The sequence below is a fragment of the Spinacia oleracea genome, chromosome 4 (assembly GCF_020520425.1).
Source record: "Spinacia oleracea cultivar Varoflay chromosome 4, BTI_SOV_V1, whole genome shotgun sequence".
Classification (NCBI taxonomy): Eukaryota; Viridiplantae; Streptophyta; class Magnoliopsida; order Caryophyllales; family Amaranthaceae; genus Spinacia; species Spinacia oleracea.
This window is the reverse complement of record NC_079490.1, coordinates 170216126-170241309: the sequence shown is the minus strand read 5'-3', so window position 1 is coordinate 170241309 and position 25184 is coordinate 170216126. Positions and strand designations below refer to the sequence as shown.

General features: G+C 35.1%; 1 protein-coding gene across 4 annotated transcripts; it reads left to right on the top strand.

Annotated features, from left to right (window-relative positions):
* Window positions 1-7563: 7563 nt before the first annotated feature.
* Window positions 7564-23806, top strand: LOC110798292 (probable LRR receptor-like serine/threonine-protein kinase At1g07650). Of its 4 annotated transcripts, none has more exons than XM_056842818.1 (24): window positions 7568-7834; window positions 11995-12169; window positions 12987-13058; window positions 13148-13216; window positions 13303-13374; window positions 13477-13548; window positions 13669-13740; window positions 13838-13909; window positions 13997-14068; window positions 14487-14558; window positions 14646-14720; window positions 14828-14887; window positions 16095-16160; window positions 17692-17760; window positions 17863-17898; window positions 18014-18054; window positions 18557-18936; window positions 19045-19240; window positions 19608-19739; window positions 20859-20977; window positions 21077-21287; window positions 21793-22024; window positions 22463-22613; window positions 23086-23806. In XM_056842818.1, the coding sequence occupies exons 1-24, from the start codon at window positions 7618-7620 to the stop codon at window positions 23452-23454; spliced, it is 3102 nt and encodes a 1033-aa protein (XP_056698796.1). In that variant the 5' UTR covers window positions 7568-7617; the 3' UTR covers window positions 23455-23806. The 4 variants fall into 4 exon arrangements, with proteins under 4 accessions (XP_056698798.1, XP_056698796.1, XP_021859162.2 ...); XM_022003470.2 differs by having other exon boundaries at window positions 7572-7834; window positions 21787-22024; XM_056842820.1 differs by lacking the exon at window positions 22463-22613 and having other exon boundaries at window positions 7564-7834; window positions 21787-22024; window positions 23086-23242.
* Window positions 23807-25184: the final 1378 nt, after the last annotated feature.

The window sequence follows — 25184 nt, the reverse complement described above, 5'->3', positions numbered from 1 at the left end:
GTACAGCCTTCCACCCAGCCACGGATGGCCAAACTGAAAGGACTATCCAAACCCTGGAGGACATGCTTCGGGCATGCGTTATTGATTTCCAAGGAAGTTGGGAAGATAGCCTAGATTTGATTGAGTTTTCCTATAATAATAGCTATCATGCTAGCATTGGAATGACACCATTTGAGGCTTTGTATGGACGAATGTGTAGAAGTCCACTTTGTTGGAACGATATTAGTGAAACCGTAGTGTTGGGACCTCAAATGATAGAGGACACCATGAACCAAATCCGAACCATCCAATCAAAGATTCAAGCGGCGCAGGATCGCCAAAAGAGTTATGCAGACTTGAAACGTAGGGATGAAGAGTTCAACATAGGTGATAAAGTGTTGCTCAAAGTGTCACCAATGAAAGGTGTCATGAGGTTTGGGAAGAAAGGGAAGTTAAGCCCTAAGTACATAGGCCCATATGAGATCTTAGAAAGAATCGGAAAGGTAGCTTATAGACTAGCCTTGCCTATGGACTTGCATAGAGTGCATAATGTGTTCCACATATCTCAGTTAAGGAAATATATCCCGGATAAATCGCATGTGTTGCAACCGGAGACCATAGAATTAGACCAAAGTCTAACCTTTGAGGAAAGACCTGTCAAAATCCTTGATAGCAAAGTGCGTAGTACGCGTACTAAAGATGTGAAAATTGTCAAAGTGTTGTGGTCTTATCAAGAATCTGAGGAAGCCACTTGGGAAGCGGAGGACGAAATGAGAAAGAAATATCCCGAGCTTTTTCCCGAGGTTAGTTGAGTTACGGGGTCGTAACTCGTGTCTTTTAAGGGGGGTAGAGTGCGGTAGAATTTCGCGCTTTTTACCTTGTTCTCCCCTATTTTATACTTAATTTAGTGCTTTCTATTGAATTTGCACTTATTATTGTCCTGTTTAATCATGTAAAGAGTACAGCAACTTAAAACTTTTGTAAATGAACGTATTAAAAAGTCTCAGAAAGTCTCAAGTTGAGTTGAATTTTGGATTTCCGAACCCAAGTTTCGGGACGAAACTTCTTTTAAGGAGGGTAGACTGTAATACCTCGTATTTTTATAATATTTATAAATATATTTTATTATATTTATAAAGCATTTTACGATTTATTAGCATTTAAATAATATTTAAATGTATTTAATGTATTTTAATTAATTAGAATATTTATTATTTTAATTAATTACGAAACGAATTTAATTCTTGAGTCGGAAAATTAAATGAGTTGCAAATGATTTTTAAAAGCTTCGGGTTTTAAATAAAAAGTCCAGTTCGTTTTATTAATCAAGCCCAATCCAAACGGTTTAATTTAAATCCTAAGCTAGCCCAATTCATTTAATTCCTAAGCCCAACTCAAATCTCCTAAGCCTAGCCCATCAAGGGATTAGGGCGCCTATAAATAGGACTCCCCATCATTAAATAAACCCCTAAAAATTCATAAAGCCCCTCTTTGATTTCTTGCCCAATACTCCTCTCTCTCTCCTCTTTGGTTCGGTCCGCCCGCACGCACAGCACGAGCACGGTCGTGCCTCGTGTGCTGCTCGTGTGTTGCTCGCCCCTTGTTGCTCGCACACTCCCTCTCTTCCTCTCTCGTCCCGCGCCCAGCAGTGTTGCACGCTGCTGCGTGCCTCGCATCCTCTCGCCCGCTCCCTCGCGCCAAGCGCGCTGTGCCCTCGCCTTCCCTCGCGCACAGCGCCGAGCACCCCCTCTCGCTCTCTCGCTCTCTCCCTCGCGCTGCGCCCAGCCCGCGCACGCGCGACCCTGCTGTGCCCCTCTCCTCGCTCGCGCTCGTCGCCCTTGCTGTGCACACGCACGTTTGTGTGTGTGTGTGTTCGTATTCGATTTCTTTTTCGCCCAATCACAATTAATTCGTGGTTGTTCCGTGCTATAGGTCGGATTGGTATAATTCTCTTCTTCCTTACCTATTCTATTTAAATTCCGTATTTTAAATTATTATATTAATATTGTTTTGAGTAATTAAAATGCTGGAAACCGGTTATGAATACCGTGGTTTGAGGATTTGTGTGTTGTGATTCATTAAGGTTGTTTTAATTATTAAAGAATGAATTTTCAGATTTGTTTATCTAATAAAGCATTGATTTTTATGATATTAAACTAGTGTTATTGGGATTTTCAAGTTAGGGTTTTAACCTAGACCTAATGAGTCAATTGATTAGCATAATTAGGTGATGATTTTAATTATGATAATCAATTATATTTTCAGATTTGAATAAAGGTTTAAAGTATTGATTTTTATTGATTTTAAATGCGGAAAAAGTATGTTTTTGTACTAGGGATTGATTTTGCAAATTGAGACGACTTTATTATTGAAAAACGATTGAATTCTAAAGTCTAAAGGAAGTTTTAAATTTTATAAAGTTGCTTTAATGAACATGGAAATAATTTAAGTTTCATTATTTTGATGATAGGAGGTGATTTCTAGTTGAGTGCTCGTTATTGCAAAGTGGCCCCTACGCTTAGGTATTCAAGGTACGTACAAGTCTAGGGCGACCACACCTTTTTGTCAATGACATTACATGATTGTTGATGATGTGAATTACATTATGTGAAATCATGTTTATTTTGGTGAACGAGCATGTGTTTTGTGATGTTGGATTTATTGAATTAATTGTTGAACAAGCATGTTGAAATTATTATGAGTATGGATTTCATTGTCAATCATGTTGTTCAATATTTATGCATGTATGGTTCAATTCACATGCAAGGGATGGATTAATTAATTGTATGCTATTGTACGGGATGTCTAGCATTCTTTGAGCCATTTATTTGTACCTCGTTGTACTATTTATTTTACCACATGTGAAGGGTTAGCTCACGCAAGCCACAGCACATGTAGGGTTCAGTTGGGAATATTATGTATGAAATGAATTAGGATTTGTCGTGCAAGGGCACAACCCTCATGTTAATATGCATGATGTGGAGTCTCACTTTGGTGAGGAGGAACATGGTAGTAATATCACAAGTGTCTTGCTTGGTTGATAACAAGTCTTAAAGCATTAAAATAAGATTGTTTTGGTTGTCGTTTATTAATTATATGTATGCACGCTGTCGAGTCTTGAGTTCGCCTTTATTAAAATATTAATAAACGTAAAGTGCAACCGGAACAAGCTTCAAAACTCTTGGAACGTATATACCTTGAGTATGAACAATGGGGGGAGTCTTGCCGGAAAGCTCGTACTCCTACTAATGATACAAGACGTTGTTTCATTTATATTATGCGCAGGAATTCCGTCGGTATGGCCCGACACTCGGTATGGCCCGATTTTATTATTATTATTATATTTGGTGTTTGGTTGACTCCCATCACCTTTTCCCTTTGTGGATTATTCTTTTGGCCCGTTCGAAGCTTATTCTAATTAAATTTTGAGTCAAGAGTCGAGTCAAGAGTCGAGTTTTGTATCTCATGATTGTTTGATGTGTTATTATATGGCTTTTGCATGTCGATTAGTATTTAGTGAGTGATGCATGCTTTAGTTTCATTACTCTATGCTTGTAAGTACTCAGCTTTTGCTGACTACGTGCTTTGTGTGTTTCCGGTCATGGCCTTTGCCTTAATGACCCTATGATGATCCATCAATTGCACTTGCATTGTTGGGGAGTAGAATAATATAGCAGGTTGGTAGATCAAGTACGATCGAAATCATGTGGCTTGGGATGATTGAGAGAGTTGCATGTTTTCGTCCTTTGAAACTATTTTCTTTAATATTTTAATTATGTTTGAAATGTTTGAATTACTTATACTTTGGGTTTTGAGCCATTATGGTTCCAAATTGTAGGAGGCCTCGATATTTTATTAATTATGGTTTTTAAAAGTTAGTTGACATTTAATTCCGCTGCGTAATTCTGGTAATAGCCTTAACCGTTATCACGGTGGCGGTAATGCTTTAGTTATTCCTTTATTTTAAGTTGGAAAATGGTTTTATAAAAGCAAGGAATTATTAGGGTGTTACAGTAATGGCTACTAAAGAGAATATAGGCAATAACAACACAGTCAACAGGGCAAATAAAAATGATTTAGCTTGAAGAATTAGTACATCGACCCAGATTTCTACACCAATTTTAACAAGTAAAACTCAAAATTCAATTCCAAAACAATCAACAGAAAATCAAAATCGGAAATTATAGCACATTTGATCCTAATTGTTGCAATTTATCGGGAAGTAGAGACCTAATTCATGTAATTTCTCATAAATCTATTCCAAAAACAACAAAAATAAAACTTAAATCTTTCAAATTAAAATTGGAATACATCTTAATATGGAAGGATGTAATTCTTCCTCATCTTAGTATTTAATGATGAATCACGAAGGAAACTAACGAGTTCAAGCTAATGTTTCCAGCTATAACTAATTCTTCATTTCCTTTAACAATTCGTCATTACAGTAACAATCTTACAAGAAGTCATTAAATTTTAATTACAAACCTACAAGAGATAAGGAGGAGTGACGCGGCGGGGGAATAACAACGCCAACTCGGCGGTGGGAGACAACAGTAGCAACTCGGCGGTGGGAGACAATAGCGACAACTCGGCGGTGGGAGACAGCAGCAGCGACTCGGCGGTGGGGGAACAGCTGTGCGCCTATGTAGTGAGTGTTGTGGGTCTGAATTTCGCGCCTAGAGAAGAAACAGAGAGGGGAAGGAGAGAAACTAGAGAAGGGAAGAGTGATAAGCGGGAAATTGGAGTTAGGTTGCAGTAACCAGAGAAGAAGAAGGAGAGAGAAGAAGGAAATGAATATTTTGGGAAAATATTTTGTGCGTCTCATTTGTAAAATGAGCCCGCACTTGAACTCAAGTGCTGCCAATTTTCTAAAATAAGCCCGCACTTGTGAAAATGTTTTTTTTTCCTGTGTTCTCAAGTGCTGCCAATTTAGTAAATGAGCCGCACGGAGAAAAAAACGTCTAACGCGGCGAGTCACCGTTACGTAACGAACGACGCAGAGAGAAAGACGTGATTTTTTTCAAACCGTAACGTAACGGGTTTTCGCGAAACGACAAATTCTAAATAGGTTACAGAACGGCCGTTCCGTTACGGAACGGCCGAGTTTTAATTCCATGGTCATACGGCTAATAGACTTGAATCGGAAGTAATGTATTAAAAAAAAGATAAGAGGAAAAAAATAGAGATTAATTAAATTAAAGATGAAGGTGGTCGTGGACCTTAGTGTTGGGGGGTTGGGGGGAGTCTTAGACAACAACACCGGGCGTTCTTAGAAGCTAATCAATTTTATTGGTAGTGATTATTTGTTCTTTGGAGTTGAAATAGCTACCCTTCTTTTGTAGGTGGGTAATTATTTGTTAATGGTAGTGAGTAGTATCACTAATGGAAAGATTTTGTGAGTAGCAATAAGACAGGGTTTATTTGGTAGTATTAGTAGTAATTAGTTGTTAATGGTAGTGAGTAGTATCACTAAAATAAAAAAGTATGTAGTACAAAATAAAATTAATACTTTGCTATCTTACAGTGGTCATAAATAAGGCTAATACTCAAACTCATATTCTCCCACTTGTTTGATTATAGCGGACAATAATGAGACAACTATTTTATCCAACATGTTCTACGAAACTAAACCGTAAATAAATAAATACTTGATCCCGTATAACCCTACTGTTTCTCTAATAACTAAAATACCAGTTACTATTTAATTAGCTACAAGTATTTTATTCTTGGTCAAAGGATAAAAATGTAGTCAATGATCAACCACATGCATGTTCACGCTAACACGATCAAAATTCTCATATATTCTTTGGTATCAAACATATATAAAATGGGTTATGATTAGCTAAATAGTATTTTCCTTTATTCATAGGAAGGAAAAACCCATTTAAATAAACTTATAAACAAAGGAAGTTTCATGACATAACGTGTATGGAAATAAGCAATTTCATGCAATATAAAAACATAAAAGACCATTGTTAAATAATTATGCTTAATCGAATGCAAATAATAGAATAGCCCCTACTGTATTTAATATTTGTGTACGGTTTTATTTAAGTCTAGTACATTAGTGAATTACTCGTGTCTGTACATAACACTTAGTTATGTTATATTCAATCTGTATGAAATGGTTAATTATATTTTGTTCAATCTGTACGAAATAGTTAATTCTATTATTTTCAATCTGTACAAAATAGAAATATTTATTTCATACAACTTGCATGAAAAGGCTCAAAAAAGCAGGAAAAAAATGAAATTACATGAATTCTGAGATCTTCATAGTCAAAAAAGCGTCTATTATAATGAAAATATGTACTCAATTTGCTTAGGCGCACGTTTGACACTAAAAAAAAAAAAATCAAATTTATTTGAACCAAACTAACATAAAAAAAAGGTTGAGAGAAAATAATAAGGTGAGGGTTACATATCTTTTAATTTAGAATGAAAAAAAATGAAAGTAAAAAGGGTTACGTCAAGTAAAATCAGACTGCGTTAAGCAACCATGTTAATAAATGAAAGAGGACAATTTGTACAACTACATATATATCATATCAGATATTGGTTAGGAATTTCTCACATCTAAACCAACAATTAAAGAAATTTAACTCATATAAAGCGGGATCTTGTTCCTCTTCTTCCTCTTCTTCCCCTCTCTTTCTTCACTGACTCTACGGTAAATCCCCCCCCCCCCCCCCCCCCCCCTCCCCTCCCAACACACACCTTGAAAGGGACAGAGACACAATCTAAATCCGCGTGCCCTCATTTATAATTTCACTCTTTAACTTATTTTTTTGTTGCACAGTCGTATCTTTTAAAAAGAAATGTGACCCAAGCCCAGCTTATGGCTTATGACTTCATGTCGGATTGTGCTAGACCGTGCATGAACTCGTAGACTTGGAAAGGATGGGTCAATGCCTTTCCAAGGGAGCAGACATTGTGGACTAATCCTTAGGTCTTTGTTTATGTTGACTATGTATGAGTTTGGCACAAATTTTAATATATAGTTTGGCACTGTATATTACTATATTTATTGAGATAGAGAAGTAATGTGCATGTATAATTGTGTGAGAATCAAGTAATCAGCTCCAAAATTTATTTTGGTTTACAAAAATTTGTTCTAACTAAAATTTAACCAATTAAACTAGTTAACAACCATGTTATTGTCCGATCATTTGATATACTTTGGATTGCAATTTACAAATATATATGATAAAGTATAAAACTAATTTTAGGGCTTCAACTATCAGTTTAAGCTTTTGGTTGAGTTGGTCCTCTGACATGGTATCAGAGCCAACGTGACGCAAAGGTCACGAGTTCGAATCTCATCCACCCCTCTTTTCAAAGTAAGTGGAATATTTCGCGCTAGGTATGAGAAGGTCTATGCTGCATCCACACTTCAAGCCCAAAGGGCTTTTATGCGATGGGGCGTGATAGAATGTAAAACTAATCTTGGGACTTCAACCAAAAGAGTTAGTCCTTTTACCATATACATGTCCGGTGTCGTTATATGTAATTAATGAGTAGTGTAACTATTCAAGCTAACGACATACAGTTCCATACTTCCATGAATGGTCCCACAATTGTGGGACACAACACGAGCATACAATAACATACACTTGAAAAGTCTTTGGAAACATATATATGAATCATCACACAATTAACGCTCACCGCACAGAAATAACACCAAGGTACTATTCCATGGCAGCAGCAGCTTTGAGTGGTTGTGGTTGTGGTGGTGGTGGTGGTGCAGTTACTCTGGTGGTTGTCCTGTTTTCTGTGCTTCATTTGCTGATGAGCTTTGGCGTATGCACTGATAGCCTAGATGTTCATTGCTCTAATACAACTTCTGCCAATGAAGGTTAGCTTTTTATCTCTTCATATCTACTTCGGAGCTTTTTTTCTTCTTAATACTCTCTCCGTTCCTTAATGTTCTTTCCGATTGGAATCGAGGAGGGAATTAAGAAAAATTGAATTTTAATACGATCGAGTGTGAGAGTAGTGATGGAGTGTAAGAGATTTTACTTTTTGGAATAAATGAAAGAGAGATAAAATAATAAAGAAAGAAAAGAAAATGAGATATTTATAAAAATAATCATAAAATAAGGTGGGTGAATGTATTGGGGGTTGTGAATGAATTAAATAATATGGGTGGGGAAATCAATGGGAATAATTGGATAGATGGATGGAATAAATGTAAGATATGGTAGGAAATTAAATTGTAGAATGAGGGTATTTTGGGAAAAAAATATGGAAAAATTGGAATAGATTCTAACTGGGAAGAACATTTAGAAACGCCATTTTCGAACATATCTCCTTCTTCGTTGATGTCGGTGGTGGTGTACTGGTGTTATCTCCAAAGAGTTTGAGAGCAACAAAGAGGTGAGAGAAAGAGAGTAAATGCATGTTGGTGTGATGTTGTTTCCTAGCTTAAATTAAATGTTACTCTCTCCGTCCCGGAATACTCGCAACATTTTGACTGGACACGCTTGTCAATGCACAACTTTAACCACCAATATCTTTAACTACATATTATAAAAACTTATAAAATATTAATATTTTGAAAATATATATTAAAATGAAGCCAACAATATATTATACACTAACAGTTGTTTTCATATACTTGAAATAAAATAGGGTCAAAGTGAATTATGTGAATAATGCAAAAAGTCAAACCGTTTTGAGTATTCCGGGACAGAGGGAGTACAGAGTTGTACACGGCTTACTGGCTTAGTGCTCTTTGATTTTTTTTTCCTAGCTATTATAGAGTTATACACGGCTTACTGGCTTACTGCTCTTTCAATTTTTTTTTTCCTTGCTTAAATTAAATGCTTCACAGTTATACACGATCCTCAGCCCCTCATGCTTTCTCTCAAATTGGGTGTGCGGGTATGGGGTTATCGTTTACTAGAACCAAATATCTATCTATTACTTTACTATATACTAAAAGACACACCAGGAACGACACGTGTCACGTCCTGGTGAGTTCTTAGTATTTTTTTTCTTTTAAAAAAAAATTAATTTAAGAATCTTTTAAAATATCTGATTTTCAGATTTTTTTTTCTTATTTTTTATATGAAAAAATAAATGTATTACGATAAAAAAAAAAATTATTACTGATTTGAAGATATGTAAGGAATGGAAAATATCACAGTTTTTTTATATTACTATTTATATAATAAACTTAGTAAGCTATTACCGAAACTCCGTAAAAGCAAAATAGCAAAATATTTTTTTGATTTTCGTATAAAATTTTCAAAAAATGCATTATACACTTAACCTACAATAGTTAATAAATAAATAAACAAATTACACTGGAATGTGTTATTATACGACCATACCCAAACAAAAAATAATTATTTATTTTATATTTTATGTAAAATAAGTGTTAAAAAGTGGGTCCAACAAAATTACTTATAAACTTAATTGAAATCCTGTTATATAGCTTGTTTTAAAAAATACGGTATTATAACTGATATGTTTATCAAATCAATACCATATCCAAAAATTTGGATGGATTGAGGTTACGGGTACGGTTACGGTTACGGATATTATTTTCCAAAAGAAAATGATATCTAATAATTGTCTGATAAGTTTTTTTTCCCTTATATTTTCCAAACTTAAGTATTTATGTCGAAATGCTAAACTCCTAAAATCGCACTAATCACTTTACAATCCAAAGGAATAATAATTTTCTTTGATTTTCCCAACAACGATTGATAATAATTGATTTTATTTTATTAAGAACTTCGTTTAAATAAAGTATTCAGAACAGAAAAATAATATTTAGTCTCATCCGTGCGTTGCACGGGACCTAACCTAGTATTTTTATTAAGAAAAAGTTCGTTTGAGTAATTTGGTGAAGTTATATTCAAGTAAAAAACTTAATAAAGTTGATAAAATAATATGTGTAGTTTTAGAGTTTTATAATGGGCGAAAACGAATGTAAGATTGAAAGTCGATATGGAGATATAAAAAAAAGAGTACAAAAACAATTACATGATAATATAAAATGTCTAAATGGATTGTATTTTATAATGACTAAAAATGATCGATGATTAATGTTGTAACTATTCCAAGATGTGAATCCAATTTTTTTTATATTCTTTAACTCACATGATGATATAATTAAAATATCTGAAATAATACCAGATTTGGTTTTATAAGTTATTGCTTGCTTCGACTTGCTGTATTCGATAAAAATTGAATTTTGAAAGTAACATCATCCTATAAGACTTTGCACAACATATATTAGGTTGCTTAACTACTATATACTCTCTTGATTTTAATTAGCCCATATTGTATTTAAAAGTGAAAAGAAATTTGTTTACGTTTATGCAGCCTGATGAACGTAAGCGTGTAGTGGAAGTGTATTTTCAGCATCATATCCAAAAACAAAGTTGTGATAACATTTTTTAAGTTTTTTTATGTAATCTCGCACGCATCGCGTGCATATAAAACTAGTAGTATAGATTCTAACTGGGAAGAACATTTAGGAACGCCAAAAATAGAAACAGGAAGAACATTTAAGAAAGGAGGAGTAGTATCTTCATTTTGCTGGTACAAATTCTTGTAAAAGAATGTACTTCAGTTGGTAAATTGTCATGCCACATTATACGTCTATCCACCTCCCGCCTAAATTAGTGATTACAAAATATGCGCACAAATTAATAAATTATCATCAGTCATATTCAACAATAAAATGAACGTATAATTCAAATCAAAATCATGTTACCCCGTCCCCAACAGTAGAAACATTTATTGTGCTTAAAAATTAGAATTCCTCATAATCTCATTTATTACTATAAATACAACCATTTTCAAACTATGAAGTAAAAACCGGGTTCAGTCTTCGAGCTGTTCGGTCACAATAAAATCGGATTACGTGTCATAAAATCTTATTCAACCTTCAGTTTTTCCTGGATGGGTTTCGGGTCGGATTCAAATCGTGTCGATTTTTTACCGTTCTAGCTACAATCGATTTTCCTATTCTTTCTCTTCCTTTTCCTCCATTACAGCCAATTAGCCATGGCAGATTGGCAGCCATCTTACTTCCATGCGGCCATACCAAATTATAAAACTCACCAATTCCCTCCCACAAACACTCCCAAACTAACAGTTTCACTCCGCGTTTCAATTTCTTTTGATTTCCCCCCAAAAGGATAAGCTTAGTTCTTATTGCAATCCAAAATTAGCAAGTGGGTTTCAATCAAAATCAACAATTAGCAAATGGGTTAAGTGTTATTAATCAAATTCCATCAAAATACCTAGAAATATAGGAGTAAGATTGTGCAAGGTTGTTTATTGATTAATTCCTCATCGGGGGAGGGAAACCGCTTTTGCGTCAAAGGGAGTAGTAAAGAGGGTCGAGAGAGAGAGGATTGAGCAATTGGGATGGGAATTGAAAGAAGCGAAATGAGAGATTGAGCATGTTTTAGAAGCAGGTGTAGGGGGATATGAACATAAGCAATTCTGAGTTAATCTCCTTGATAAACAATGGAAACCCGAGTTTGCTTAACACTTTAATCACAACACTTAAGGAGCCAGAGGAAGTCTTTGTCACAAGTGATTTGTGTCCCTATTGGACACAAGTGAGTACCAATACAGAATTTGGAGTACCAATATAGAATATGTTAGTACCAATACAATACAAATTATGTGAATACCAATAATAACACATATGACTTATATTGGTGGTATTTCTAAGCAATTTTGCATTTTGGTACTGACATATTATGTATTGGTACTCAAGATGATTGTATTTGAATCACTTGTGTCCATATGGACACAAGTCACTTGAGGTTTAGAAACCCTCTAAGGAGCCAATAGTATAATGGTACCACTGGGAATTGATTTGGTACGCCATTTGATTGGTTTTGGCACACCTCTGTGTGAGTAGAGCAAAGAAACCTGTGCTTTAAGGGGTGTGCCTAAATCAATTTTTGGTGTGCCAAAATCATTTCCGGTATCATTTGTGCCAGTGGTATGAGGTATATTTACATAATTGTTTGGTGTGTGCAGTAAAGAGTCTTCGTGAAATAGCTAGACAAGTCAGAAAACCTGACTGGAATTGCTCAGCAGATCCCTGTATCAATATCTCAACCCCCACTTGTTGGAACACAAAAGATGATTGGAAGTTTTATACCAATTCCATAAACTGCACATGTCATAATAGCAGATGGCATGTCTCAGATATGTATGTTGCTCAAACATTCGATTTTTTTTTTGCTAAATTTTGACATTTTTGTTGGTTGATGTTTAATGTCATATTGAAGTATGTGATACTTGTTTTCCTCCAGTGTGATTATGTATTTATGTAATTGTAGCTAAGATGTCCATGACAGTTTTCTAGTCCTTTCTGGCGTTCTGTTTTTTCCTCTATTGCTTCTCTTGCTAATCTGTAATATCTATCAGTAATGTGTTTCGAATGTTTTCGTGCTATGCTAAATGTTATGTGACTTGGTCAAATTAACTGGATGTATTTCGATTGTTATGGATCAAGGATGTAGTGTTCTTGGAGGAAGGTGAGTTTTATTCTTTTATGTTAAGAGTCTTGTGGTGCAAAAATAGTGAAGCTTTGGGGATAATGGGAAGATATGACTTGCTAGAATTGTATGTTCGAGTTATCTTTGTGTTCAGTCTTATATTGACATTAAGTCATTGAAATGTAACAAAATTTAGAAATATAAGAGGAAAATATAATGTGATTTATATGTTGGTTAAGTTCAAATTTCTAAAAAAGAAGATTAGAGTTTCTCTAGTATAGTGAAATAATTCATATTGGTTCCTCGTAGTGCCGTCATATGACTCATATAGTGTTAGTGCTCGTTTGGTTAATTGTAGGAAATATAATTTCGTGTGATGTTACATAAATATATTTCCAGGAAATGTCAATTAAGGTTTGTTTGTTTGGACATTAAGATTAATGCATCTGCATTGTTGGTAAATGTTACATAATCTTTTAGCCTTTTAGGATGATAGTCTAACATCAATACTTATTTCTTGTATGAAAGTAACTGGAGGGGCCAAAATCTTACTGGTATCCTTCCGAGATCCCTCAGAGAGCTGCCTTACCTTAAGAGAATGTAAGAAGACTCCTCCAATGAATCAATTATCTTTGTTGTGCATATAGTTGACAATTAAGGACAACATGTAACATGTACTATTTTATCAGTGATCTCTCAAGGAATGTCCTTACTGGGACAATACCACGGGGATGGGCTGATGCGAAATTGGAGTTCGTGTAAGAAAACATATACTCCGTACTTTGTTTGTCAATGTGTTTCTTTGAGCTTAATTTCTTATCCTAGCAAGGTATATTTTTTACAGGTCTCTGTTTGCCAATCGACTGTCAGGACCAATTCCAAAATATTTGGGGAATATCACCACTCTCATAAACCTGTATCCTCCTTTCTCTCCTTTTTCTCAATTTCTATAAGATAAATGCACAAGCATATAGCATATATTTCTTACTCTATACTCGAATTGTTTATGGAACATCAGAAGCATTGAGAGTAATCAATTCAATGGAACTATTCCCCCTGAGCTTGGGAACTTGGTCTACTTAAGCGAACTGTACACCCTTTTCCCCCCCTTTCTTGTAATAAGCTCAATATATATTTATCCTAGCATTTTTTTTGTTACATAAAAATTAACGCTAAACCTTGTTTGTGTCTTTCCTTGCACTTGATGAAGAACTTTAAATGACAACAAACTTACAGGAAAGTTGCCTTTGGAGTTGAAAAATCTGGCCAATCTAAGAGTACTGTAAGTAGTTTATTTGATTGAAGAATTAAGATTTAAGAATAGAGCTTTTGTTCATCTCTTTCTCTCTCAATCATTTGTTTTTTTGTGTACTTGTTAGTCGATTAAGTAGCAACAACTTCAATGGGAGCTTGCCTGATCATTTTGAGAATTATTCAAAACTCCAAAAGCTGTAAGTCGTTATCCTTACAATCTTAACATTGTAAATATTTCAATTATTTTTTTGATTTATCTTAGTGGTATCATTGACACTTGACAGAGAAATGATTGGTAGTGGCTTTGAGGGACCAATACCATCCAGCATATCATTTTTGCACAATATAAATGAATTGTAAGTAATTCTACTTAATCTATTTCTCTTAAGTTCCTTCTAGGTGTAAAGTATAGTTTTTTTATAGTATTGAATGAGGTTCCACGAACTCTCCCCTACTATATGTATTAAGCATAATTGGCACACTTGTTTTTTAATACTTTCTGAAAGGCTCCTTGTCCTCTGATGTATATATAGTTTCTTTACACCAAAAAAATATACTAGTCTTTCTAATTAGATTTTCCTTGTGTAAGAAGAAGGTAAAAGAAACCTCTCTCCTAGTATTGATGAAGACCGTGTTTGAAACCATTTGAACAACAAAATAAAATCCTATACATGAACTGGAAAACAATATGTACATGTAAGGTGATTATATAATTTCATTCTAATGAGCCTGTCAAGATAAAATCTAGTGTACTACTAATTGCTTCTTCCACAGGAGAATCGGTGATTTGAATGGAGAGGGTTCTAAGTTTCCACCACTGCGAAATTTGACAAAACTCAATACACTGTGAGTCATCTTTTGTTATGAAAGAAAAAAAGGTAAACTTTATGTGAACTAAACATCTAATTAAACAGGTAATTTCTTATGTGACAGGGTTTTGAGGAACTGTAATATTACTGGTGGTATTCCCCAATATATTGGAAATATGCAGAAATTGAAGGACATATTGTATTCTTCTCCCCTCAACTCTTTCTTATGGTTATGACTTTACATATAAATACATACCAATTTCTAAAAGTGATTTTTTTTTTTGCATTTGTTCCGTCATCTTGTAGGGATCTTAGCTTCAACAAGCTGACAGGCTCTGTACCGTATATCCCTGCACTAAAAGACTTGTAAGCAACTTTGACCAATCTAACATGAATCTAGAATTCAAGATAATGTTAAGTTTTGCTTCATGGTTATGTAAAGGAGATTCATGATAACACATTGCTACCAATATCCTTTTTTTTTTAATGCATGGTACCTCCTCTACTTAATTGGATGCAAGTTCCTAGAAGGCGCCTTGCAGGAACTTTAGTTATAGCTTCTGGAAGCCAAAGTGAAAAGGAAAGCTCCTAAATCTATTTATTTAAAAGAAAACAAAAGGTTAGAAGACTGGTCATGTTTGACTCTATGTTATTACGAAGCCTGTTAAATCCTTAGAAAGAGGGCTCATGGAGGAAGGAAATAAAAGATAATTTTGAGCTTTAGAAGAAGGTGGTATGGAGAAGGAAGTAGAGCATGAAGTTGGCACATCAATAAGTGTTATGTTATGCTCTTTATACTTATATACATCGAGTTTCATGATATTGGACTCGGGATAAGCATTCATGTATCCTACTAATGTCTTTGCATACTTTTTCCGTTGAAACCTTATTCCAAATCCTATCAGACGTATAGGGGGTGTTTGGTTATGAGAGGTTTGGAGGAAAAAAGAGTTTTTTTGAGGTGAATTAGAGGTTTGACTATCTCAAAAAGGTAATGGGAGTATTTGGTTAGGAGAGGGTTGGAAGGGAGTTTCGGGATAAAAAAAAGCTAATTTTGAAAAAGCTCAATATAAGATCTTTTTGCATTAGAGGTGTGAAAAAGTTGGTGTAAAATGACAACTTTGTCCTAATATTGTTTGAAATTACAAGCCTTAACAACCTACTTTATTTAATGTCAGTGTCCTTAATGGTCATTTTACACATTAAACAACAAACAACTTATTTACCAAACACTTTACACAAGCAGCTATTTTAACCATTTAGTCAAACCAGTTAATACAAACAACTAATAGCTAACCAGATTACAACTAATAGACCACACTTTACACAAGCAGCTATTTTAACCATTTAGTCAAACCAGTTAATACAAACAACTAATAGCTAACCAGATTACAACTAATAGACCAAATAATTGCCAAACAGAGCCATGTTTTACAATAAGTGCACCTACTATGGTTGGTTCTTCTTTTTCTTTTTGCAGCATGAGTCTGGCATTCCTTTAAGAAGAAATGTATTTGATTTTACTATAAATCCTTTTACAAGTAACAAAATCATTATCTTTTGTTATGGTTAGGATTTTAACAAGCAATATGCTAAATGGACCAATACCCAGCTGGATCACCGACACAAATGGTTATAGGTTTGGCTGTTCATCCTTAATTATTCTTATGTCTAGATATTGCTCATTTTTCATTTAAACTTGAAGGCTAATTTTCTAACCTTTACACTATGTGCAAGCATACATTTCACACGCGTGCTCCTAAAAAAAGGTGCAATGATAAACTTTTGTTGCATCATTATATGCCCTAGTTTTGCTAAGACATCAAAGTGATTGAGTTTGACTTATCGTCATCTTTTCTTTGTTAAGAGTTTCCTACTTAACACAGGTGAAAGACATTATTAGAAATAAGAAGCTAGAGACGTTTAGATATGGGACGAAACCACAGTTTAGTAAAAGTGGTATTGAGCCGGCTATGTGTTAATATACCAAGTGGAAGATAGAATTTCCACAAAATTGGATTACAATTAGGGGTGTGCAAAAATTGGTCCCGACCGGACCGACCCAGACCGTACCGGACCGGACCGAAGGCAATCGGTCCGGTCTTCGGGTCGAGAAATATCAAATTTCGGTCTTCGGTCCGGTCCGGTCTGGTCCGGTCCGAAACCCAGTTTTAGACCGGACCGATATTTCCTTAATAAAATATAATATAAACTATTCAAAATTATAATTCTCTCCTTTACTATGTTGTTAATATTACTATATTGTGATATATTTTATTTTATCTTACGAAAAAAGGCCTTAAACAATTGGTTTTTTTATATATATTTTTTCTTTTTTACCATAATTTGTAGAATATATATATATATATATATATATATATATATATATATATATATATATATATATATATATATATATATATATAGAAACAGGTCTACAACCGGTCCAAACCGGTCCGGTCTGGGTTTTTGACCGATTTTTCGGTCCGCTCCGGGTCCGGTCCAAGCATGATCGGTCCGGTCTTCGGGTCTTGAATATCAAAATTTCGATCTTCGGTCCGGTCCGGGTTTGGACTGATGAACACCCCTAATTACAATGTCGGGGATTATCCTTGAAGATAGAGCTACATCACGGGATCTCCATCTTAAGTAGGTTACACTTACAGCACCTCTTAGGAAGCCTTTTATTCATATTTTCCCGTTCAGCACAAAGCATCTCCCCTTGGATTAAGACGAAAAGGAAAAAGATATAGCGTAATTGAGTCAATGAGAAACTAGTCACAAGTCTGTAAGCAACATATAGTTTGAACTTTTCATGAAAAATAAGCTTGAAGATAAAATAACTTTAAAGGATAATTGAAGAAATAAATCAAATAAATGAGATACTTCAATCTCAATGTTTATACGTTAAACTCCGCAGGAAGATATCCCAAATGAAGCAAAAATTGTTGTTAAAGATAAAACATTAAAACAGTAAACATATTGAAGATTGAATATAGCTTTTCCAGATGAACTGACTACACACAACATGGTATGCCACTTGAGTTGTAGTTGTTCATCACTCTCCTTTAGGAGTGAATATACTGGCCGACATTTCATAATGTTTTGTTGTATTCGTTACTTTGATAAAGAAAAGTTTGTTCTTAAAATTACGACAATTGTACTTTCAGCCACGTAGACCTTTCGTACAACAATTTTGATGATACCCTTGTAGAATCTCTTTGCAACAGAGGAACTCTGTAAGTATTTCATTTTGTTGTAACAAGCACTTGAAAATTTGATTAAGCAGTCAATTAATCCTTCACTAAATAAAATGTTTTCCTTCTCTTTTCTTACTTCAGAAACTTGTACAGATGCAATGCAAGGCAAAAGACCTTGTAAGTACAATAATGTTTCCTTCAGTCATGATAGAAAATGTAATATGCATTATTTTTTATAACAGTCTATGACACGTGATTACTTGATGCAAATACAAATGGATGATTGACGTAGGGATTCAAGTGCTTGCTTGAGGAGCTTAAGATGCTCAAAAGGTACATGGTCTATTTGAATCTGTATAACTATGGAGCAAGGCCCTTTATTGTGCTGGATTTGTTTATCTATGCTGTATATGTCACTACTGCATTTGTTAAATGGTGATCTTACCGAATTTTCTGAACCGCCCCCACCCTCTCCTGTGATCTACAGTACATAGTTTGTCGAGCAGCAATAATTGCATTCATGTAGGAACAAATTCATAGAGGGAAATATGTTCCCATGAACAACAACCATGTACCCGGGTATCTACATGCCACTATGCCATATAACACTAGTCTACTATTTGAGTGCAAAGGTACTTCTCTATGAAGCCTATAACTTGGTGGCAGACTTGCATTTTTGTCAGGATCAAAATCGTATATTAGATAAGGGTCTAAGGGGCAGTACAGAAGACCAGATTGTTGACTTGTAATAAGGGTAGTACACTAAAGTTGTATGCTGTATGAATATATACTACGAAGACCAATATTTTTTTAACGTATTATTGTACTTGTGAAGCTCGATATTCATTGCATATCAACTGTGGAGGACAACAAACCACCATCGGAAAGATCACCTACGAACAAGACAGTGAACCTAATGGAAATGCAGAATTTTTCAGAAACAGCTCAAAGAAGGCTGACTGGGGATTTAGTAGTACTGGAGAATTCTGGAAAGCTGAAGTTCCTACAAATATAGCACGGAATTCTTCGATATTAAGAATGAATGACACACAGTTGTACAAAGAAGCACGAATCTCTGCTACATCTCTAACCTACTATGGCCGTTGCTTGGCAAAAGGGAACTACACTGTGACCCTTTCCTTTTCTGAAATTGTCTTTACAGATGATGGTTCATACACGAGCAGTGGTAGGCGGGTATTTGATATTTTTATCCAGGTTTATATTTCTCTCTCTCATTATCTCAGAGATGTAGTAGCAATAAGTGTTAATTACTGGTTGCTGAAATTGAAGAAGTGTGCATTTATAGAGTTGGATTTCATGCAGGAAAAGTTGTATGCCAAGGATTTTGATATTGCTAAGGAAGCGAATGGAACAAATAAGGCTGTCAATAAAACTTTCAGAAACATACCAGTAACAAAATCAATAGAAGTTCGCTTCCACTACACTGGAAAAGGGAGTATACGAGTTCCAGATCTTGGAAATTATGGTCCTCTTATTTCAGCAATTTCAGTGGAGTCGCGTAAGTTATACATCAGATTGCAAGCTCAAGTTCATTTATTTATCTTTTAATTAGAACTATTGTAATCTTGAATCTTGATCAAAAAATATATACTTCATATATTCTTGGTGGTAATTCACAAACATCAATTATAGCCCCAATTTATTGGTCACAGAGACATTCATCTTGCATCATCATAATAACTGAAATGAACTGTAAAATGCTAGAATTAGTTAACACAGCTTCCTGCAATAATTTTCAGTATTTCAAACATTTTATTGTTGCAAAACATGGAAGGATGCGGATTTTCTGGTATCTTAAATTTGTCTTCAAGCAAGATTCCTCACATATGTGAAAATGTGAGATCTTATATCACTTCTATATGCAGAGTCCAACCCTCCTTTTGACTGGAAAATAGTCAAGTGGGTTCTGATAGGAGTTACATCATGCCTTTTTGTCATAGTGGTTGGTATTTTTTGGTGGAAACGCCGTATGGCAAATATCCGAGCAAAGGAACAAGGTCAGTGTGTTCTGTTCAGAACTTTATTTGTCAATTCCTCACATGTTTTGATTATATGTAAGATGCTGTAGTTGAAAATTTCCTTTCTCATTGCTTGTATATATCCAAATAAATTTAGTGGAAGCCTCTCGGTAAGATGGTTCAGTATAAGTAGATAAGTTACAGATACGAGTTTATCGAGAGATGCGAGTTAATGATAAAAGAAAAACATGGTTAACAAGTGCATTCAGTGTTAGGTTGTGTGATGCGAATTAATGATAAAAGAAAAACACAGTTAATAAGTGCATTCAGTGTTAGGTTGAGTAACAATTGCGCAAGTAAAGTGGGAGGTTTTGGGGACTATAGTATAGACTACCTTCTCAACAGTAAAGAAGATGTTAAATCAAAAGGGGTAGAGTAAAAGGTATCAGATACAGGAGAACATGATAATGGCTGAAGATGCTGAACCTAACTAATTCTCATGAGATTGCACAGTAGCGATTATCCTCTTGATTCTTGAATTCGACAAACTTCATAATTCAGGATGCAACTTAAAAACCTTGCAGTCGAATGCCCGACAATCTTACTACTTTTTTGGTGTTAGCACCCGGTTCACCCTTAGGGCTAATCCGGATTCGGGGCGAGTTCTGGGTGGATAGGTTTCAGTCCCTCCCAATTGTTGTTGCGGGGGATAGAACACGAGTTCTCCCTACCAAGTTCAGCCCCAATCACCACTGAACCAACAGGCAATTGGTACAATCTTACTATAGTTGCAAGTTGCAACACATATGAAGGAGTTCCCTTATTGTTAAGCTAAGTGGAAGCTTAATATGTGCAGAATTACGAAGTGAAAAGCTGACCAATCAAAATGTCACCTCGTGTTTAGGATTCATAGTAGTTAACATTATCCTGTCCTTCTCTAAATCGTAATCTCTGTTTTATACAAAAAATTAAATTATCTTATGTGTTAACTAATGTTACCTATAGATAGCAGAAATGAAACACGATAATGAGAAAGTATTTCTATTATATGCATATCAGTAGAAAGCATGATTTTTTATGTCTTATTAGATGGGTTTCTTTTACTATGATTATTCAAATTTTTTTCCATTCTGAATATTATTGTTATATTATGGTCAGAGTTGCGAGTGTTGAACCCACAAATTGGTCTCTTCGCTTATAAACAAATCAAGTCTGCCTGTAACAACTTCAATGCTGCTAGTAAGTTAGGAGAAGGTGGGTTTGGACCTGTGTTTAAGGTATGTAACTCTACTTTTCATGGTTGATGTATGAATCCATATTTGTTATGGACGAATTTGGGAGGAAAAGTGAAAATCTTGTACTGAATTTTGATGTAGGGAACCTTGTCAGATGGTACACATATTGCTGTCAAACAACTTTCAGCCAAATCATCCCAAGGGAATCGGGAATTTGTGAATGAAATTGGTATGATTTCTAGTTTGTATCATCCTAATCTCGTGAGATTGTACGGGTGTTGTGTTGATACAAGCCAGTTGGTGCTGGTGTATGAGTACATGGAGAACAAGGACCTTGGACATGCTCTCTTTGGTAAGTACTTATATTGGTTTTTTCTTTATCTTGTTCTTGTTGTAACAACTATATAGAGATTACACAATTTGCACAAATTCTTGGTGTTATTTTGGCTGAAAATTGCAAAAGGTCTTGCATGCACAAGGTGTACAATAAATTTATCGTACACTAGACTACCAGAGTAACTTCTATCCAGATTTTTGTAACTTTTACTTCTTTTTTTTAACTTATAATATGTTTTGAGTAACTTTTATATTATAAAAAAAAAGTTGATAGATAAACATTTTAAAGGGTTATATAATTAATTTTATACATTATTAGTAATTTGAAGAAATCATTTTTATTAAAATGAAAAAATTTATTACTAAAAAATAGACAACTTTTACCTATGTAAGGGTAACTTCTAAGTATTTTGAGTTAAATTTAACTCCAGTGTATTGTACACTACTTGTAAATAAGAATTTGTGATAAGATTGTGCCTACAAAGTTTTAAAAGCTGACATATTTCTGGATGAAGGTTCAGACCATGTTCAGTTGAGATTAGATTGGCCTACGAGGAAAAGGATATGCACAGGTATTGCTAGGGGTTTGGCCTTCCTGCACGAAGAAACAAGAATAAAAATGATTCATAGAGACATCAAAGCTACAAACATATTGCTTGATCGTGACCTTAACCCAAAAATTTCAGACTTTGGGTTGGCAAAGCTTAACGAAGAGGATGTTACACACATTAGCACTAGAGCTGCTGGAACAATGTAAGCCAATTCTTTGAAACACCAAGCATTGATCTTTATCTATTTAACTCGTATAAATTGGACTTGGAACCAACCAAAGCAATTTCCTATCTTTTCAAATGTAATTTCATTTTCTAAACGTCTCTTAGTATTATAACCAGTATGTTTTTGCTTAATACCTATCATATTTTGCACCAAAGCTTGTCATTTCCATATATTTTACTCATAATCTCTTTGAAAAGATTTCTATCACATTGACTCCTTAAACAAGAGAGGTAAAATCCATTAAGATTCAGAAGAAATCTAGAGAAACAATGGGAAGAATTTATGTGATCATATTAGAGTTTGTTACAAACAATGACAACTAGAACAAAATATATACAAAGCATATACAAGGTGGACAATACAACTCTAATTAACTGCTACAGTTTAGAAATCAATAATAGTCTTCTTTTGCAGAGGATACATGGCTCCAGAATATGCATTGCGGGGGTATTTGACACCCAAAGCTGATGTTTACAGCTTTGGGGTTGTTGTCTTAGAAGTCATGGCTGGAAGAAGCAACATGAAATTTCTGCCTGAAGAAGATTACTTTTGTCTCCTGGATTGGGTAAATTTGACCTAACCATATACTTCGTTAATTACTGTGCAGATAATCACGTATATTTGGGAAATAATACTCCGTAATCACATATATTTGGGATGTTTTGGAAAAAAGTCGCATTTTCTTCATTATAAAAGGTATTTTAGTGACATTATGAGGAATCCGTAATTAGGAGTTTGGGACAATGCGAATATTATTTCCAGTCTGAGGGAGTATACTTTATCTAGGTATCATGCTTTACTAATGCACAACTTTGATAATTAATATCTTAAATTCTTAAGCAAAAATTAAAAAAGTTGATATTTTGAAAGTACACATTGAGATGAATCTAACAAGAGTCCCACATGAATATGTTTTATCTTACGTATAAATCAGGAACAATAGTCAAAGTTGAATATGTGAATAATGTATAAAGTCCAAACGTTGCGAGTATTAAAAAACGGAGGAAGTATGATGTTAATCTTTAATTACATTCCAGGCCTTTGTTTTGAAACAAAAAGGAGACTTGATGGAACTGATGGATCCAACACTGGGAACTGATTACAACAAGGAAGAAGCATCAATTATGATTCAAGTTGCACTACTATGCACAAATCCATCTCCAGCACTTAGGCCTACTATGTCGGCAGCACTAAACATGCTTGAAGGAAACATCGCGGTTCAAGAACTAATTCTGGAGCCGAATAAATCATATGGTCATGAGTTGATGTATCTTGGATCTAAGAAGCTGAAACAACTGTCTGTAACTGAAACTGAAACTGAAAGTCAAAGTCAAAGCTTGATACATACGTCTGAAGCAGCAAGAACTGACTCGTTCTTCACACGATCTTTATCCAGCTTTTCTTGAAGCATTCATCCATGGTTAGCCATGAGCTGAGGCACACTTAGTTCTAAATATGGTTAGAAAACATATTTGTATTATGGATGCCCCTAGTTGTGCTCTTCTTTGTGTGTGTAAACTATCTTTAAATTCATTCTGATATGAACAATTGAACATATATTTCTTTGTATTAAATAAATGGGAGAGGGCTCTTCCAAGGGCAAGATCCACAACATCTGATGTTAACAAGGGAATATGAGGTGAGATACTAGTATCCTACGTACGATTCTACCAAGTATTAGTATATGGTATATGTATTATTGTATAATACAACAGCTTTTAATCATCTTAAATTAAGTAAATATTTGCAAAATGTTCATGTGAAAAACTTACTAATTGATCTTTGTATATTGAGTATTGAGTTGTTGTCAACGATAATAAGGTTTGACTTATGATGATAATCAAAGTCTATACCAACGGTTATCCTGCATATATCATTCCATAATTTTAGGGATATTATTTGCATATATATTATTTACATATCAATTACGTATTATTCACCTTGACTTCAGTCTCACATATCTTGTATAGCCTTATTTAGCTCTCTTGTAACTACCTTGTACCAGTATATATTTGTGAACATGGAATGGTAAAATCATCCCTTCTCTTAAACTCTTCTATATGGTATCAGAGTTTTTGATCCTATAACTACCGTTCAATCTCATTCCTCTGCTTCTCCTATGGCTTCTACCAACTCCACTCCATCCTACCAAATCCCCAATGGCAATGATCCCTCCAAACTTTACACCTTCCTCAATATTCATAATGCTATCAAACTAACCCCCACCAATTACCTTTCCTGGAAACTCTAGGTTGAAGCTATCTTAGAGGGTCATGACCTCTTCTCCTATGTTGATGGCTCCCTTGAATGTCCCCCCTCTGCCATCACAAATGATGATGGCGTGCAAGAACCAAACCCCAACCATGCATTCTGGAAACGACAAGATCGCCTACTGTTTGGTGCACTTATAGATACATTCTCTCCTAACCTCATTCCTCTTGTTTCTCAGGCCAAAACTTCTGCCCAGCTATGGGACAAACTCAATCGTACCTATGCCCTCCCTTCAAGAGGCCACATTAACCAAATCAAAGACAAGCTTAACCGCATTGTCAAAGGCAATCTCTCCATCTCTGATTATATGCAGTCACTCAAAGAATGTGTTGACCGCCTTGCTGCTTTGGGAAAACAATATGAACATGAGGATCTCATTGACCGAGTACTCTCATGCCTCGATGACTCCTATCAATCTGTCATTGACTCGGTGCATGCTAGAGATACTCCCATATCATTCGAGGAGCTCCATGAAAAGTTAATCAACAAGGAATTATCCATCCAACAAGCAAGGACTGATCCAACTCTTCCTGCTACTGCCTTTGCCGCATCAACCCGCCACCATGGTCGTTCAAACACTACCTCTCGTCAGAACACACAAGGTATTCTTCCAACTCCTAACACCTCACCTCGTCAGCCTCGACCTTTCCTTGGAAAATGTCAATGGTGTCGTGAACAGGGTCATGTCATTGCTCATTGTCCTACCTTTACACAAAAATTTCCTAATGTCTACCCTCCTGCTAACTAGTATCCACCTAAACCCACACAGAAACCACAGGTCAACACCTCCGCCCTTGCTGCCCCTTCCTCTTCTCCTTGGATACTTGATAGTGGTGCGTCGCATCATGTTACGGCAGACCTCAAC